The 19,430-nt window shown below is 40.9% G+C and overlaps 2 protein-coding genes across 8 annotated transcripts in view; one reads left to right on the top strand and one right to left on the bottom strand.

The window, feature by feature from the left end:
* Positions 1-3,897: 3,897 nt before the first annotated feature.
* On the bottom strand, positions 3,898-14,545 carry ZDHHC6 (zDHHC palmitoyltransferase 6). 2 transcript variants are annotated; one of them, XM_083844092.1, is made up of 10 exons: positions 14,201-14,545; positions 12,935-13,026; positions 10,719-10,878; positions 9,485-9,646; positions 8,796-8,849; positions 7,186-7,353; positions 6,855-6,896; positions 6,412-6,466; positions 6,191-6,234; positions 3,898-4,460 (listed from the first exon to the last, which is right to left on the bottom strand). In XM_083844092.1, the coding sequence occupies exons 1-10, from the start codon at positions 14,447-14,449 to the stop codon at positions 4,452-4,454; spliced, it is 1,035 nt and encodes a 344-aa protein (XP_083700218.1). In that variant the 5' UTR covers positions 14,450-14,545; the 3' UTR covers positions 3,898-4,451. The 2 variants fall into 2 exon arrangements, with proteins under 2 accessions (XP_083700218.1, XP_083700217.1); XM_083844091.1 differs by having other exon boundaries at positions 6,321-6,466; positions 14,201-14,541.
* A 145-nt stretch (positions 14,546-14,690) lies between these two features.
* The window catches only part of VTI1A (vesicle transport through interaction with t-SNAREs 1A), a 284,643-nt gene continuing 279,903 nt past the window's right edge, over positions 14,691-19,430 (top strand). For all 6 annotated transcript variants that reach the window (XM_083844102.1, XM_083844100.1, XM_083844104.1 and 3 more), the window contains exon 1: positions 14,691-15,760. In XM_083844102.1, coding sequence (XP_083700228.1) covers positions 15,667-15,760 — 94 coding nt within the window. In that variant the 5' untranslated portion in view covers positions 14,691-15,666. The remainder of the gene's footprint in view (positions 15,761-19,430) is intronic.

Consider the following 19,430-nt stretch of genomic DNA (forward strand, 5'->3'; position numbering starts at 1 on the left):
GACCAAAGCCCGTTTTTTTTCTCTGCTGCAACCAGACATCCACCTGCAGGCTTATTGTTGCCTGGTTATGGATAGTTTTCTTCAGAGGCTGTGTCCTAGCTGTCTGTATACTTGTTTCCTGTGCTGTCTGAGCCTAGCTGCAGCTCAAGCCATGAGGCAATAAGCTAGCGTGAAACAAGATATTGTTCCTCTAATCAGCTTTCCTTTTCTTATAGTAAGACAATATATGTCAAAATCTTCAGCATAGTCATTCCTCTTACTCAGCTTGTCCCATAGAAAATTAAATGTGATGTCTTATTTTAGGGCAAAAAAATGATTATGTTCTTTAGGAAAATATAGTTAGGCAAATGAGTGCTGTCCTCCTCTATTTTTAGAAAGGGTTACAGGGTTCTGTAGAGAGAGTTAAGCCAAGTTGCTGACAATTTTTACCTGTTCCTGTAACAGTTTGGTGTTTGTTTCTGTTAAAGGCAATGCAGCTTTAAGAAGGATGTAATATAGGAGAGGAGTACATGTAGCTTTACTATATCTACTCCCCTTGTCTGTGCCAGATACTTACAGCTGGTGGCTGTTTATGTCTTTATTTAATGTTCATGGTCAGATACTCCAAACTGAAAGCAAGCAGTTGTTCGGGAAATATCCAGCCCTTGCTGTGAGGCATCTCTAGCTTCTACTAGCTAAAAACAACCTGCTTCTGTTTCAGAAGTCTAAACCCAGTTCTGTTTCAAGTCCAAAGACCTTCATTCTTTTAGGTAACTATCACTTATTTTATGTGCACTGAGCACAGTTCTTTTCATAACCTCAGAGTACAAAAAACGTAAAGAGCCTGAAAGACATGCAACTAACTGTGCTGCATGTCTTTCCCATTTCCTTAAAGCAAAGTGACTTAAACGTTGCTGATGACATAATCTTTTGGCCTATATGTCAGATTCAGGAGAAAGCATGAGGGAAGAAGAAAAATGTATACTTAAAATGATTGTGGATTCTGATAAGCAACTCAGTTGGGGGCAGCAAATCTAGAGCAACTGAGATACTTTATCAACAAGTGAAATTATCCCACCATGACCTGTTTGGAAGTTGCAGCCTGGCACTCTGAGGTGGACCCTTTGACTAGAATTATACAGGTATCCATCACCGTGCTTCATTCAGTTTACAGGGATCTCTTCTTTTTGTAGTGAATGGGGAATGCCTACGTTTCTGCACTATGTCTCAAAAAGTAGTAACTCCATACAGGCCACTTTCAAACATAGTAATGATGCTTTCTCTTTTGATACAGGAAACACCGCAGTTGCTGAACTTGGTCTGTTCTTAGAGGAAATTAAGCTAAGTCTCACAGTCTACAGACTTCTAAATTTTTCATGTTTGTGGCATCTACTACTAGCTGTTACAAAGATTGAATTGGATGGGTAACGGCATTGCCTGAATAACAAATCAAACATTGCAACTCAAGTGTAAATTGGTCTAGTCTCCTGATGATGATTTTGCCATATGAACTGCTTCCAGAATAAAGCTTTAAAGTGAAAACAGGAGTGCTCTAGGCATGCTTGCATTGAATGATGCAAAAGTGATTTCAGGATATTGTTTGTGAACTAATGAAAACTAAACATGGCTTGAAGCACTATTGCACAGAATGACCAAAGATTTAAGGACAGCTATAGGTACAGTGAAATTCAATCAGGTAACTGCAGCTTTCTTCCAATGATAAAGAGATTGGAGGTAAAAAGAGAGCTAACTACTTCTACAGTGGTAGATTGCCAGATTTAGACTCTCCAAATTCTGCAAGAATTGTATATAAAAATACACCAAGTTAAGTGTCTTTTCTTTCCATCTCTGTGGAACACCACCTATGCCTGCAATTCACTTAATAATAACAACTAGTTAGACTCTTTCCTCTCTATCCAGAGAGGTAGCGTTTGGACAGAAGTATTGACTCTTAATTCATCATTTCACTTTAATGAGGTCCTTATTTAAATCAATGCTCTCAGGACACCTCTAGCATCATTCTCTAATGCAGTAGCTAGGGCAGTCAATTGTAAAGACTAGATAACCTGCACGTCCCTGGCTTCCTAGCTTGCTAAATTATCTTTTCTCTTCCTGGCCACCGCTTCGCATGTGAAAAAGCTTACTATATGGGAGATGCTAAAACTCTGTTAAAATCAGAAGCTTTTTGTTCAGGACTACTTAGGAGGAAATAACTCCTTCATTGTCGATTTCTTTTACTATCAGTAACCATGAGAGTTCCATACAGGTTTGCCTTTAAATTTCATCCTCTGATACAGTTGTTTCCGGCTCTGAAAAGACAGCTTGCATTTTTTTTTCCACTGCAGGACCTCTAAACACCTTCAGGAGGTAGGGAATTTTGTTTTGGCTGGTTCTTTGTAGGAAAGCACTGGCTGAGTGAAGGTGCTAGAATGGTAAGTAGAAACAACAGTTATCTGTGCTACAAAAGGGACAAGGTAGGACTGAAGTTATAGCCATAAGGAAAGAAGTTGAAAGCATTAAAAAAAAATATATATACACACTTTAGAGTTCGTTTCAGACTCTGAGTGTGCTTCTGAAGCAAAGCTCCTGGGCATTCTGTGGTGCAGTATGGAGTGATCTTGGTGTGCAAAATTCTGCTCAGGTGAAAGTTGAAATCCAGTTGAAGATGTTCTTCAAACACAAAAAGACATTCAGTCCCTATAAGCAGACCAGTACACATAAATTCCACTCCTGCCCCCAACCCCTTCTCCAAATAGCTAACACTCAGTGGTCAGCAGTGCTGACGATTTGTTCAAATCATTAATTGCTGCCTGTCAATACAGATAGCAGCTATTTAATCATTGCATAGTCAACCTTGACAGCTCTTCAGATGGAAGACAAGCTTATTTTGTCATATTTCTTTGGCTCTAGACTCGACAAACACCAAACAGAAAACACTCCAGTCAAGACTAAGACTTTACACCATGCAGTTTGGAGGCCTTCATATTAATTTCCAATCACATTACAAAATAGTGCAGAATTAACCCTTTTGTTATATTCTGCTAGGTTATGGCCTTTCAGCTCTTGCTAGCAGGGAAGCTAGAAGTATGATATATTCCTATACTTCTAAAGCAGCCTGCTTCTATAAAAGTGCATTGACTTTAACGGGAAAGCAGCCTGCTTTCAAACTACTGAAAATGAATGCTAGCTCCTCATTAACACAACTCAGAAACATAGCCTAAGACAATGGCTCACCATCAGCAGTAATGCACAGCAGGCTGAAGTAATAAAAAGTCACTGGTGCTGGAGGTAAAGATTGTGCGCAGCAGCATAGTTGCAATGCTGGCTTGTTTGTTATGTGGTTATTTCTGTATACACTTAATATTGTCTAAGACATGCTTATCTGCCTGAGACAACTCATGCAGGTGGAGATAAACAAGGTATTAGTTTAGAACAATCATTTGCAAAAACTCTCACCTTGTGATCCGGAACTAGTCTAACTGAGAGAACAAAACCACCTGCAGAACTTAGGATACACTTAGAAAGTTTTCAGCTGGTACAAGTTACTCTGTTTTAAGGTCTTCTTTCTAATAATCCACACTAGATGCTAAATACAAAACTCTTTAGGTAAGAGATTCATCACTTAGTAGTGACTACACTTAGAAAAGTTTTCACTCTAGAAGATAGTGCTTCTTTTCAGTCTAAGATGGATCAACAACTCCGGTCCCTTGGATAAACGCTCATATATCAGAAGTATAAGAGATTAACTGGCTATAATATTTTGCCATTAAAAACACAAAATATTTATATGGTAAGAGCTGAAGTCTTTCTAACCTTCAAAAACAACAAGTGAAATCTGTACTTCCCAATCAGTTTGCATTTCCATGCCTATAAGTCAGTCCTTGTAGCTCTAAGAACAATTAAATCCACAACTGAATATGAATGTATTATTTATTTGAGGTGGATAATTCACATCATTAAAAGTCACAGGTAACAAATCTTATCTTGAATTTGAATTAGAGGTTTATTTTGTATTTTTCAGGGGCAGTTTCAAAGAAAGTAAAATACAAGAGATATGCATCACGCATCACAACAGATGCACTTGTGGAAAAAAACTAAAAGATGATTCCTCAGAATGCAATTCAAATGGCAAAAAGAAAAGAAACCTGACTTGGGATGAAAAGAGATGCATCTTGAAGGCAATCCACTGAATGGCTTCTTCATTTAGCATTTTAAAAGAATGCAAAACATGGCACAGGCATATCCAACGCTTTCAGCCGTGAAGAGGAGAATATCTTGTCCCAACATATTCATTGCATAAGTAATACACAGAAAAATTCAAGTAAAGGATTGTGGTCTGAAGTAAAAATTCCATTTCTTATTAAAAAAATGAGAAGGCTATCTGTTTTTCTTCTCTCCATCCACTGGTTGATCCATTTCAGAGTCATATTGGCATTTTTCCACACATTTCCTAGGGAACCAGCCTCGTTCTCTTATTCCACCTTAAGATATGAAAAGTTACATTAACTTGGAATAGAATGTGACCCACTATTTAGGAAAAACACAGGACTGGAAGAGACATCAAGAGGTTACCTAATATGTTCTCTTCTCCAAGGCATCACAACTGAGTCATTGCTAATGTATTTGCCTGGGGATGCATGGATTCTCTCCCACTGCCTAACCTGTTTTCAAAGATCTCCAATATTTCCTTTCCCAGTGCTCAACTTTCCTTACTATTAGAAAGGTTTTCCTAGTACCTAATTTGAATCTCTCTGCAATTCATGTTCACAACTCTCTTCTAAGCACCAGGAACACAGGAAGCAGCTAACAACCTTCTCTACAACAATGGCTGTTTGCACATTCCTTAGCTTTTTACTATCTACTTTTCTTCTCCAGCTGGGAATTCTTTCAGCTTTTCCATTTAGGTCTATTTTGAGCACTGTGATTATTCTCATTGTGTTCTTCTCAACCCTCTACAGCTGATATTACTCTTTCTGGAGATACAGTAAACACTTTCACTTGTGTCAGTATTTCAGACAAGTCTCTGACAATATTGAGTGGGATGGAAGGATTACTTCATACATTTGTGAAGCTAGATGCTTTCTTTTTTGCAAATGTTGACTCATTGTAAGATTATGATTGCCTACTTTTTTCCCATCAGAAGAACTGCTACTTAATCATTATTTTTTTTCCATCTTGTTTTAGTACAGCTAGGTATTCCCATTTATAGAATTTTGCTATACATTCCTAACAAATTTCCTCCTATTTTTAAAGTCCAGTTCTCCAAAATGTCAGTGTTAGTCCTCAGTCAGACCTCACTTTGAATGAGAAATTCAGAAAAACATGACATTCTATTTAGCACAGATATCATCTCCTCCTAATCTTCAAAATGAACACCACAATACAATTACCATTGTATTGTACAATTGCCATTACCGTACTCATTTCATTGACTTGTTTAGGTTTGGTGTTTGAAAGCACTTCTAGCTCACTGAGGTCTCCAACTTCCCATGAAAAGCAAGGATGCTTTCAAAGTAGTCACTGTTGGCTGCCTCTCTTTTGTCAACAATAAATGTTCATGCAATGAATTCACAATTGTTTTTAAGAGACAACGAAATCCAATGCACCCTCAATGGAAAGTCTGTCAGGTAACGTTTTAGCTTAGACCTCAGCAGGAGAAACGTGAAAATTTCAGTGCAGGTGGCTATGATACTGTCTCTCTATAGACTACCAGGAGTTTTTAACTCTCTTTGATAGCTGTGTTTGCTAATTATGTAATACATGTTGAAGTCCCTAGAATTGATCCTAAATCTAACATCTGATTTTTAAGACAAAGAGTAAGCCTAACCTTTATACTCACACGGGGTATTGAGGTAGGAAATCTGAATGTGTTTAAGAATAACCAATACTCAAATATCAGTATTTCTCTGATTATGAAGACATATTCCCTTTGCTTCTCAACCTTGAGTAAACCATGACATTAATGTTATTTCAGTCTAACAAATTCACTTAATGTTTATCATTTATCAAAACTGACAGACCTACCAGATATAAATAGTAAAACCTGTGGATGTGGTTTTAAAAAGTAGAGAAGCTAACATCAGTAAAGTCAGTCATTCTACACCTTGAGAACTGAACACGTAATGACATCCATATTTCTAACAACAGTTAGACTGCTATACAACTGATTTGCAACTTGTAAACAATAGAAGTGAAAATAACTGTTTCATACCATCAGCAGCCGAGTCATGAATCTTCTCACCATACATCCAGTGTCTGGGGAAGAAAGTGTAACAGGTAATTAGATGCCAGAACTCATCTCAATATTTCTTTTAACCAAACAAAGTTGTGGAGCCACTAACTTTAAGCCTCTTGTGGCTAAAATCAGATCCCCTTTACTCAGTGCAATTCTAGGTTCTTCAGTACATGGTGTCGTGAAGAATGTTTTAACACCTTTAGTCACAGGGCAGCAGACACCACTGTAATCTTCTATTGCTCGATACCGCACCTACAAATTTGAACAAAACATGGCAATATATTATTGCAAGGAGTTATGGCCATGCTGACAGTCTCATACCAAAAATCATTTCAAGAATCCCATTAGATCTGAGTATAATGACAACTGGCTGTCTAAATTAGCTGCTTAACAATGAAGCACAGAGTTATCTTTATTATCACATTTCTTATCTGGAAACTAGGGAGCAAATGCAAAGAAAGCTAAATTTTAAGTTTATTTAAGCAGAGGTTGCAGCACAGTTTATGTGGAAACACCAAGTCTTTATTTAATTGCCAGGTATAAAAACCACGAAAAGGAACAGCATCAGTAATTAGTTACATTTATTTAATACGGAAATTTCAAAGTGACATTTCAGATCACAAACATCCCAGATACTTACACTTCTTACTCGCTTGTCTGCTTTCTGTTTCAGTTGCTCTATCTAAAATTACAAATAGAAATTTAGGCAGTGTTTAGTTTAAGACAACTTGTGTATTCAATACAATGAAGTTAGGTATTGAAACCATTAAAGGCAGAGAAATATATTTAGCATTCAAAAACACTCACAAAAGTGTAACTTCTTAGTCTATCAAAAATGGCAGAAAACTTGACAGAATTCCCATTTCTTAGTCTATTTTAGTTATTAAAAAATATGGTACATTACTGCAGAGGAAAGCGGACAACTGGATAGTAGGGAGGATTAACTTGAGATAACACTGAAGATCAGTTACCGTCAAACTGTACTGATGACAGCCGTCTCTTACGGGCCAGTCCAGGCCATCTCCCTCAGGAATCCCAGACCATGTAAACACTTGCTTGAAGTTCCTCCATTTACTTCCCATGTCATAAGGAAAGACAAAGGTCTCACCCGTTTGGTAGTACTGGATTCTATCTTTGGCCTGGAAATAATAAAGAAATACAGTACATTAAAAATATCCTACAAACTAGATCTGAGCAGCAAATATTAGGAAGGCCAGGCCATATGCACTGAACCCTACAGGTCCATGAACCCTACAGGTTGAGGGAAAGAGCAATAAACTCCTGCCATGCTAACCCAGGCTTTTAAAACTACTTGTCATTAAATGCAAATATCATGGCATTTAGAAGTGTATCTGATTTTGTTTGTTTTCCCCATTTGCTCTTCAAAAACAAAGTCAGCTGGCTATACCACTGATTAATCCACTCCATGCCTTAATTTTACTTTATGCCTTTTTTAAAGACTCATTCTTCACTATTTCTCAGTTATATACGAAGACTTCCACAACTCAGGATTCTTTGTTTAATGATCACAAACGTAATTCAATACTGTTAGTGTTTATTCCACCTGAAAGAAATGCATATACAGACATGCTTTAGATATCCCACTTTCTCTATTTGTATTTCATTCTTTCAGTAACAGTGACATCTAGTGGAACAGTCAAAGAAGAATTTGTTCTCTGTTGCATATTACAGTCTGTGTTCAGTCTTCAAAGGGACATAATAGCGGTCTACATTTGACAATAAAAATTACAACAGATTATTCCACATTTAATTAGGCAGTTGTAAGAGTGCTAGTACTCAAAGGTCTAACAGGACTACGATCCAGTTAAGCTAGATTCAGTGCAGAGAGAAGGCATTACAATATCTAGGTACTCATATGGGCTCAAGATCTTCCTGTTAAATTTGATGCAGAACAAGAGAAAGACAAAAAGATAACAAATGTCTGTGGTATTATACAAAATATCCTGGTGGCACTGAGCTATTTTCTAAACATTAAGTCGTCTTTTGCTTCCACTAAACTTAGCTTCTGTTACTTTTGAAAAACCGTTGGAAAACCTCTGAAGATATAGAAATTGACAAGAAATTTAAAGAGATGGGAGTAGGTATCTTGATGTTTTCTAGGACTTTTTCAAAATGAAGGAAAATACTCCCAAAATTATTTGGAGAAGTAGTAAGTGAGGAACATCCCAAGGGAAAACAGACTATCTAGAATGGGTAAGGAAATTGGACAGTTAAAGACCTAGACAGGCATAACTAGAGGCAAAGACAACTTAAGTTTCAGATGAAGTCTGCTTATATTCCAAATAGATATGCAAAGACTCCTGCAAGTAGTTTTTAGGGTCACTCTGGATTTTTCATGAAAAAGAAAACAAATCAGAACAAAAAAAATTATGCAGTTAAAGGATTTCTCCTTTACTTTGGTGAATTTCAGAGACAACAAGGGAAAAGCTGGTTGTTAACTAAGCGTTGAAGTGAAATGACACCATTGGTTTAAATCCAGATGGGTGAAACAAGAAATTAATAGACAAGGAGAGTAAATTTTGTAGCAATACAGAACGAGAATACTGTAATAAAAGCTTACCTTTTCTTCAATCCAGGACTCGATTGAAGTTTTATTTGTCAGAATGACTTTCATCTAAAATAGATAAAAGCATTAGATGAAAATAGCACTGATTTCTGCAGAGATACATCGGCTAGGTAAAGAAAACTTCATTTAACTAAATTCACTTGAAACAATGCAACTCTTACATGCTCAACTGAAACACATAAAATATTCAAATTTAAGAGTCAACATAGATGCATGTTAGTGCTATCCTCTAGAATTATACACTTAGAGGGATATTATATTTCGGTTTATGTATATTTTTCTTCCCTTCCAAAAATCTCAAACATTTGAAATAATGTATCAGGCATGGTTATTCCTGTTTTCATGGATAGGGACATAACTCCCTGAGATACCACGTATTTTGCCTTTTCCAGAACGGAATTTAAAACACTTATTTTTTCCCATTAAGTTTTCACCTATAAGTTCTCCCATACAGTGGACAAGAGAAAAGAAAGAAAAAATAAAATTAAAAAATCGTGGTAACAACAGAAGAGGTGGGAGGAGAAAGCAACTTAAAAACCTTGAGAAGTTATGCAGCTACATTAGCTCTAAACAAGTGCTCGTATCTCAAGTCAATTCTGTTTCTGCCCTGCAACTGACATCAGCAACAAGCTAGGAAAAACTCACAGCATTTAACTTCCTTGTAACAGACCCCATAAGCTTACCTGGATAATAAACAGCATACCAACGGCAATAGTTGTTCCTAATGCCAGTCCTAAGGCAAATAAAGATGCAGCAAATGCAGACAGTCCAAAGGGAATAATGGTTCGAGGATCTCTTTTGGCTGCACTCATGTCAATCTTCACAGAACTCCACCCAAATGATATCTGCAAAAGGATAACAGCATCGTTCAGTTCTAGAACATGCCAGCTACTGAAACAAAACTGGTTACCTGTAATAAACATGCCCAACTTCTGACAGGTTTATAATGCAAGCAGAGTAGTTAGAAAATAAAAACTATATATATATATTTTATTTTATATTATATGTTCAAAGTATTTTTCCTGTTCCAATTTTTCCTCATCATATATATATTCTTTGCTATGTGTAGGCCTTTGCTAATAGAAAGCTAAATCAAAATCACTGCCTTTCAAGCTTCACAAGCACAGCCTAAAATCTGCAGCAAAATCTACATTATGAACAGTTTTGGATGGAAAATATGCGTAGCACAGTACTCATTTTGAATGGAAACACTATAGGTTTCCTCTGAAAGCTTTTGCAAGCACTAGTTCTCAACATTACTGCCCTGCAACCAGAGCATACAGCCTTCACCTGTTACACTCCACTGATGTTTTTAAGCTTTTCGTTCCAATTGCAAAAGCTGAAATCAAAGCTCAGAATCTTAACCATGGATCTGGAATGAGGGATGTATTCCAGAACAAGCTTTGTTCATTGTGGCTTTGGTTTTCTCATTTTAAAAGAAATTCAGCGTAATTTGTTTGTGGTTCCAAAAACAAAGTAGGTTAGTTTTTCCCTGAATAAAGTGATACAGTTCTAAAAAAAAGCAGCAAGCAAAAAGAAAATAAATAGCATCTAACTTGTGTGTTGGAAATAAATAGCAGATTTTCTGCACCAGCCAAAACACATCTTGTATGTATATAAAGAGTGCTACTCAGTATAAGTCTTCAGTGAATGCAAAGCTCTAGGAAACTCCCTGTGTTTATGACCAGCAACTGAGGAAAAAAAAAAAAAAGGAAAAAAAAAGTATTTTTCTGATTCCTTCACCAATTAATGAACATTGTGGTGCTCTCTGCAGTTTGAGAAGTACGTACATGATGAAACAATAGCAAGGAATTCCACATACAACTTTTCAGGAAACCAAACTGTCCCATACTCCCAGGAACAAATTATCCATCCAACTTAAATGAACATTTTCAGCACTTAACTATGTTTTCTTACTCTGTTGTAAAGCTGAGTGTACATAGTCATTATGAATATGAAAGAAGCGTGAATGCATCCCAGGGGTGCTAAGAAGAGAAACAGAGTAAAAGATGCATGATTCTGGTATCCACAACAGTTGTTGATCCAAGGACAATGGTGATCCATCTTCATGACACATCTGTGAATAATAAATTCTGATTAATATAAAGGACACAAATGAGTTTTTTTTTTTTTTTTGAAAGCTTAAAAAAAAGGACAGCTAGCTTTCTACAACCTTCATACATTAATTTAAACCCATCAATTTCTGACAGATCAACACAGCAGTGTCCTTTGCTGTTGTTATTCAAAATAATATTTCATGTTGTAGAATGAAAGAAAACAAAACAAGTACTTGCAGGTCCTACTCTTCCTTCCTTATTGCCTTTTTTTTTTTTTTAAATAAGCACACAGGAAAATAAAAGAAATGTCAAACCCCATGTGGACTTCTTGCTTAAAGAAGCCTGACTTCTCATTAAACGTCTCCTGGTTTTGGTAGAAGATCCTCTGAAATCTTCATTAATTGCTATGTATTGACCTCACACTGCTCTAAGTCCTTTCCTAAATCTATTTATTAGTGTAAGCACCCTAGAGACACCCTTGTATCCAACATGAAGCCAGTTATTTTGCTTCAGCTTACAGGTGAAAAAACAGAAATGATAAAAGATTTGTCCACATACCAAATTGCCTAGATTTAACTGAGCAGGTGTAAAACTCACTAATTGCAATTTTTAATTACAACTGCAGACCAAAGGTATGTGATAAACAAAGGGTTGGATTACTAAAATATCCAGTTCCTCTGAAATTAAAAGTTAATTGTTTTGGAACTACCAATGTGATTTATCTTTTAAGATAGCCCACTCCCAACAGGGAGTTCAGTTTCTCCCTTTGAAAAAATTAACACTTTGTTAGCGTATGCTCAGCTCTCTGTACAAGTTTTTGAATATGCAGTCACAATCATCAGCACAAGTGTTTCTGAAGAAGTTCCTGGGTCTTGGCTAGAAATCTCACTCCATTCATGAGGGCCACAGGAACTGAATCCATTCAAACTTGCCAGCCCATAGAAGACTTTGCGGTGATTTATGTTAAATACCTCACTGCACTGCAACAGTCTAGAAATACATGCAGAGTGAGTTATTTTGGCCACAGCTGGGGGGGCAGGAACTTCTTAAAATAGTCTCAGATTATTTTGCTGATATGTGCTTCAGTTTCTTCTGGTTTATTTCACTAACGATAAATTATTAAAATAACTTGATTTTGCAGAGACAATCATCAGAATCTGCTGCCATTTCTAAATAACTCCTCAGCATACGGACTGTCACTCAGAGAAAGACTAATTTTAAAACTTGGGATGATGCAGCTAAATGACAGCCCTGGTCTGTGGTTTCAGTCTCTACTTCCTGAAAGCACAGTGATTGGATAACTTGTATTTATAGAAATAACAAATGAATGTGCACGTTACAATACCCTTTTCCCGTGTTCTCTAGTTAGTCCTTCAGAGGAGGACCTGCCCAGTAAAAGGTTAAAGGCATCTACAGTGTAGACTGCAAACAGTGCAAGTGTCTTGCCTTTTTTTTTTCAAGCTGCACTAAATTTCAGTGCAGCTATTTATAATAAAAACATAGAAACATTAGCTCTAAACAGACCTGTTGGAAGATTAACACATAAAAAAGGCACAAATGTTTTAAGTTAACCACAAAAGCTTATGACTTGACTTCATAAGGAGACTCCCCCTGAAAAAAAAACCTTCAGCAAATGGTAAAGAACAGTCCAAAATTTCCACTCAAATCAACATTTTAACTGGTAAGATAACAGAACAGGCTTTTCTACTGCCTGAACAGGAGGATGCTTGGGCTCAGAACTTAGAAAGGACTGAAAGATTTTTAGGTATTTACACAGGCTCACCTCCCTGAAACAGTACTGAAATATTCTGTTAATACTGTCAAGTTCTTAAGAGAAATTGATTTTCAACTAAGAAGAAAATGTTAAAGGCAGATAAACTTATTTATCTTTCTTCACTAAAACGCTGTAAGAACACAGAAGTCATACAACTGGAAATATTTGAAACAGGAACAGTGTTCATCAGGAAATCTTTTAAAAATATACAAGACCTGAAAGAATGAAGGAGATTAATAGTTCATCACTAGCGCACTAGTTGCTTTCAGTACAAACATAAAGCAATTTTAAAGAGACAATACCTGTTACATTTTCGACAGTGGTGTGAACGTGGTGCCTTGTAAGACTGACATACTTTACAGTACTGGAGATACATACAATCCTGAGAATTTTCCTTTAAACAGAAGAATTGGCATATTAGATAGAATTCATAATTCTACTGGCAACACACATCTTGGCACTTGCACAGCCTAATACATCCTTGCTTTCTTCTGACAGGGTGTGTTCCACAACCCAACCCTATTTAATGGTAGGTGGTGGGAGGGGGGAAAAAAGAAGAAAAAAATCTGTCTGCTATCAACACAACCATCTCTCACTGTTGAGAGTGCTCCTAGCTAAAATAAATAAACAATTCTTCAATCAGGATTAGGAATTGTGCAAACGGGGTTTCATAGTAAACTGAGAGTATAAAAGAGCATGGGGCCTTTATCATTAAAAAAAATGTTTGTACGCCTTGTCTCTCATTTTCAACTATGAGCCAGTCTAGGCAAGCTGCTAGAACATAATGTTGAGCTGGCTCTCATCACACTCTCGTCTCCCTGTCTTACAGACACACTTGTGTGCGATAGCTACAGACACAGAGAGACTTGTAGAGAGCAAGTAGTAATGCTGGGCAAAGCCCTGCCACCACAAAGTGGAATAGGCAGTTATCCCGCTGGGACTACCTTTGGATACTCTTCTCCCTACACTTGGTCTTGAGATCTATTTCATGAGTAGAAGTGTGATTATTCCTAATTTTGGTGTTACTGAAACACAAGCTTTGGCCCGCTGCCTCGAGATACCAAGCCTGCATCATGCTGGTCCTTGCCTACTGCTATTCTGAGAGGTTACTGAAGGAAAGGAAATGAGGATTTCTACCTTGACTTACAAACAGGGTGGTGAGGCACGGGCACAGGCTGCCCAGAGAAGCTGTGGATGCCCCATCCCTGGAGATGTTTAAGGCCAGGCTGGATGGGGCTTTGGGCACCCTGATCTGGTGGGGTTGCGACTGGGTGCCCTTTGAGGTCCCTTCCAACCCAGGCCATTCTGTGATCATAACCCCGTGTTGCTCGTTAGCCAAACACATAATTTGCTGGCTCACGTTAAATTCACTGAATGAAGTCCGTATTACCGGCGGTGAAGTCTGCGCTACCCCAGCACCTGCATGAGTGTGCAGAGAACCCTGAAGCTCCAGTTCCTAAGACAAGTCGCGACAAAGGCGCGACATGGGGCTTCCCCAGCCCTCCCCGCGCTTCCCCTGCCCCTCCCCTGCCCCCCCGTCCCCAGCCCCGCAGCGAGGCAGCTCTTACCGGCGTCCACCCCAGCGGGACGTACCCGGGGCCGACGAACATGGCGCTGAAGTAGTTGTAGAGGATCATGACGGTCCAGTTGAGGAGCACGACGAAGTTGACGCTTCCCCCGGCGGTGTCCAGGGGCCAGTACCACAGCGCGGCGTCCGCCATGGCGGTGGCGGAGCACACGGCCACCACGGCCAGGGCCACCAGCGGCCCCCAGTGGCACAGCCGCCGCGCCTGCCGCAGCCCCCCCGGGCCGCCCATGGCCGCTACCGCCGCCCGCCCGCCGCCGCCGCCGCTGCCGCCCCGCCGCCCATGGCCCCGGCGGCCGCTGAGGGAGACGGAGGGGAGGGAAGGGAAAGGGAAGCGCCGGGCCTCGGCCCCGCCCCGCCCGGCCTCAGGAGCCTGGCAGTCCGCCGCTCTCGGGGCCCTCTGGGAAACGGAGTCCCGGCCCTTGGCCCGTGGGGTGGGGTGGGCTAGGATCAGAGAATCGTTAGGGTTGGAAGACGCCTTCAAGATCGTCTGGTCCAACCGTCCCTACACCACCAATGTCACCCGCTAAACCATGTCCCCAAGCACCACGTCCAGCCTCTCCTTGAACACCCCCGGGGATGGTGATGCCACCACCTCCTTGGGCAACCCATCCCTATACCCGACTGCTCTTTCTGAGAAGAAATGTCTCCTCATTTCCAACCTAAACCTCCACTGGTGCAACCTGAGGCCATTCCCTCTAGTCCTACCCCTGGTTACCTGTGAGAAGAGGCTGACCCCCAGCTCCCCACAGCTTCCTTTCAGGCAGTTGCAGAGAGCAATGAGGTCTCCCCTGAGCCTCCTCTTCTCCAGACCGAACACTCCCAGTGCCCTCAGCCGCTCCTCACAGGACTTGTGTCCCAGGCCCTTCACCAGATTCATAGCCTTTCTTTGGACACACTCCAGGGCCTCAATGTCCTTCTTGTATTGACAGACCCAAAACTGAACACAGCACGTGAGGTGCGGCCTCACCAGGGCAGAGTACAGGGGAACGATCACCTCCCTGGCACTGCGGGCTGCACTATTCCTGACACAAGCCAGGATGCCGCTGGCCTTCTTGGCCACCTGGGCACACTGCTGGCTCATGTTCACCAACCAGCACCCCCAGATCCTTCTCCTCTGCGCAGCTTTCCAACCACTCTGCCCCAAGCCTGCAGCGCTGCATGGGGTTGCTTTCGACAAGCGGGGTTGCAGCGGACGGGCTGACCGCCACCTCCCGAGCGTCGGGACCGCAGTCGGAGCCCTGATGGCTCACCGCGAGGCGAAGCGGCCGCGAGGGGCTGGGTGACGCTGCAGAAAGCCCCCAGAAGAGGTGAGGAAGAGGAGGAGAATTGCGGCGGAACCCTCCGCGAAGCGCCGTGCGGGCGGCGGGGACGCGTTTCGCGGGGAGCAGAACGCGGAAGCGGCCGTGCGAGGAGCGGCGCCCCCGCCCCCCCCCCCCCGCCGCCGCCATGTCCTCCGACTTCGAGAGCTACGAGCAGGACTTCGCCGTGCTGACGGCCGACATCACGGGCCGCATCGGCAAGGTGCCCAAGCTGCTCGGAGGTGAGCGCGGCGGGGAGAGGGGGCTCGGCCAGGAGCCCGGCGGTACCGGCCGGGCAGCGGGCAGGGCAGGGCAGGGCAGGGCAGGGCGGAGCGGGGCTTCGGCTCCCATCGCGGGGAGCGGAGCAGCCTCCCGGCGGCTGCCTCACGGAACTCGCTGCAGGTCCCTGGCAGGGCGCTGCCGGCCTGCTGGAGGGGGCTGCGGTCCTCTGCCTCTGGCGGGGGGTGTAGGAGGTGGGCCCGCACAGGAGGAGGGCTGGGGGCGGCTGGGGTGGCTCAGTGCTCGCTGTTGGGATCCTGCCACACGGTGAATAACGAAAATCGAGACTTTTTCCGTGTGGCGTAGGTAATATCGGAGTTGGATAGTTGTGGTGACTCACGTGGAGCAGCAGACCGGAGGAGATCAGTGTTCGTTTATTTAACGTGTTGGTCACTAGCCTGCAGCATTCGTGGGCTGATTCGTGACGTATCCCTGTGGTACCGCTGGGAAAGTCTTCGAGTGTCAGGGCAGAAAGCTGAAAGTGATGATCTCTGTAACCTGGCAGCTAAATCTTCTAACCCGCGTGAATCAGCGCCCTGATGGGGTGCTCCCAGAATGCGGCAGATGAAAGCTAAAATTGGATTTCTCATGCAACTCACCTTATTCTTCTGTGTCCAGGCTGCTAAGGACTTCTGCCTCTGTTTCCTATGCACATTTTGCAAAGCTTTAGGATACTTAACCAGTGGAAGTGGTTATCTTAAAAAGAGGCAATGAAAAGGCACACACTGATGGTACACCTGTCTGTATGACTGAAAGGAAAAAAGTCACATATCCAGGACCAAAGAATAACTTCTTACTTTTAGGGTGAGAAGTGCATCATGAAGTGCTGAAGTAGTGACTAAAGAGGATTTGAGGTAGGTGGTTAACTAAAACATATAATCCCAGTGCGTTGTTAAGTCAGAGGTCCAAAGTACATCTGAAATGAATAAATGGGGATTTTCAGTGAAAGTCTGTTTGATTCTGGGAGGTTATGTCTAATTGTTAGGAGATTAGAAAGTCTTCTAATAAAGCGGGGATCGGTGACCAACCACAGGCATAACTGAAAGACAGGAATCTATGTCTTCGCATTGGCTTAACAAAGCTGTTTTGCTATTGGGCTTAATAAAAAGGACGTTTGACGTTAATTCAATCACAGTCTGCAGGTACTTATGAGGTAGCGTTCTTGTGATTGAGATTTAGAACGGGTATAATTTAGATTGCCCAGGAACAATATTTAACCTGTAAATAGCCACTGAAACCATTTACAGAGGAGAGACAGCAAATTCTTCGCTGTTGTGAAGTTCCTATTCGAGGCAGTATTTCTTTTTCCACTGCCTCAGAAAGAGTTGTTGACTTTTATAGCAGTAAATATAAGGAGCTCCTTCAAGTAAAGGAAGACATTATAAATACACGAATGTCTCCTGTTCTGAAAATAGGTAGTGCTACAAAGTGAGCATGCTTATTGAAAAGGAGCAGAGACTTCACTTCTTAATTGCGTGGATTATGGAAGTCATTGGAGTCTGTTTAGCAGCTGAAGAATATTCTGCTTCACAGTAGTGGATTTCCATAATCCTCTCCTTAAAGTCAGCCCCCCGTATTCACTCTGGGGAGACTTTGGAGCTTAAACATGAAATGAATGAAGAGTATTGTCTTTAACAGTGACATAGCTTGAGAGCAACAGGCTTTGAAATCATCATTCTTTTAAGTAGCCATTAGAAGGGTGTTTTTTTGTGTTTTTTTTTTTTTTAGAACTTACTGTTCTCTCAGAGGAGAAAGAATGCATGTTCCCTGTGGGATTGATAGTGTGGTATTGGGCTAAATGGCCTCAAGATAATACAACAACTAATTTATTTTTCCTAGAAGTGGCTTTTTCACATTAGGATTTGAGGCTGGTCTGATATGGTTTGGGCTGGCTTGCTTTATAGCTACTTTTTGCTCTGTACATCTATGAATGGAGTGCTTCAGTTTTCAGAACTTTTCTGTCTTTCATCAGCAAAAAGTTCACATATAACTTTATTACCTAACATTGCAATTTGGCTTAGAGGCACTTTTCCACCTGGGGAAACAAAAAAACAACTCTGACTATGCTGAACACTTTAAACAGAAATATTTTAAATACACATTTTTCCCTTGTTTCTTACTAGGAATATTTGCAAGATCTTTGCTTCTTCATCACCAGAAGTTCCAGTTAGTTCTTGTGGAGAAGGCTGGGAGAGCCTCAAAAAGAGGATTATGATTCAAGGTGGGAGGGGGACGTGAGGACAGATGCACGTGAGGTGGCATTTTTCAGAAGCAGTGATATGAGAGAGATTGCTGATGGCCTTCTTCCTCCACGCTGGAAGAAGCAAGATGAAAGGTGTAAGGACTTGAGCTACTTCTGCATAATACAGAGAGATCTACTGAAGTCTAGTGACTGGTTTGTTTCCTTCTGCTTCCTGAGATGGACCTGCTGTAAGCTTCATGTTCAGTTGAATCGGAGAAATACTGGTTAATTGCGTTTCTAATGTTCCTGCATTCAGAGTTTGACAGGATTTGATGCAGCCTCGTATTCTAGGAGGAGGATGGCTCAACAAACAATCCTATTGTGACAAAGGCATAAATAGTTCAGCAAGAAATGTAACAAAGACAGTCTGATACTACAGAAACAATAAGCATCAGGGACAATAGAACGTCTGGGGAAGAAATATCTTCTGTTGAGGCAAACGTCATCCGGAGAATTAAAGACAGTGTTCTAAATTCAGAAATGTCTTTTAAGTAGATTTTCTGTGATGCTGCTGCAGGTCTTTGGAGAACGAAGATCGTTGACTGATGTGTTTTATTAATACTCCTCGTTGTTTTAGAGAAACATCTGTCTTGTTATTTGACCAAATACTTATATAAATTTTGATTGCTTGATCTGAAAGAGAATGTTCTCAGTACCAACTGTGATAATTAGCCTTTTTCCAGCATGGTAGCCTCTGTGTGGTGATGTTTTTCAACTGGAGTGCTCTAATTCTTCTGATACTTGATACCCGCATCTTCTACTGGGCAATCAAAGCACTGTTATTTCAGTTTCCAACAGATTTAACTGAAGAAAGTCCTACCTTTAATTTTCTTTTATGTCTCTGTAATGGAGTTTACTGTCTTCATTTCAGGGCTGGCTCATTATGATGTGCCTCTGGAACTCAGTTTTATAAGACAAAGAAAAAAAGCATGTGGTGTTCTGGTTGTCTTTGCTGTTGGACAATAACTTCTGGCAAAGGGGTGTTAGGTGAACATGTAAAACACCTCAGCCAGTGTAGTGAAATCTACAAGTGGTCTACAAACTGAAGTTCTTTGTCACTCAGTCTCTTCCTCAGTGTGTACTAATAAAAAGAAGCAATTCCACAAGTAATGAGCCATAATAGTCTTGGTCTAAATTTTTAATCTCTTCCTTGGTTGTGAGCTCAAGCCAGTGCTGTGTTACCTTCCTACACTTGTAGGCAGCCATCTGCCTTTCTGTAACTGCTCGACACTGGGGGACAAACCACTGACTAATGCAAGGGCAAAAAAAGCTGAAAAAACAGAGTAGTAAGGTTTATTTCATTTAAGAAAGTGATAGAACCTTATGTACAGACACAGAATTGATTTCTTTGCAATCCTTACTCAGATTCCTTACTTTTGTTTCCAGTCTTT

The sequence above is a fragment of the Anser anser genome, assembly GCF_964211835.1.
Source record: "Anser anser genome assembly, chromosome: 7".
NCBI lineage: Eukaryota > Metazoa > Chordata > Aves > Anseriformes > Anatidae > Anser > Anser anser.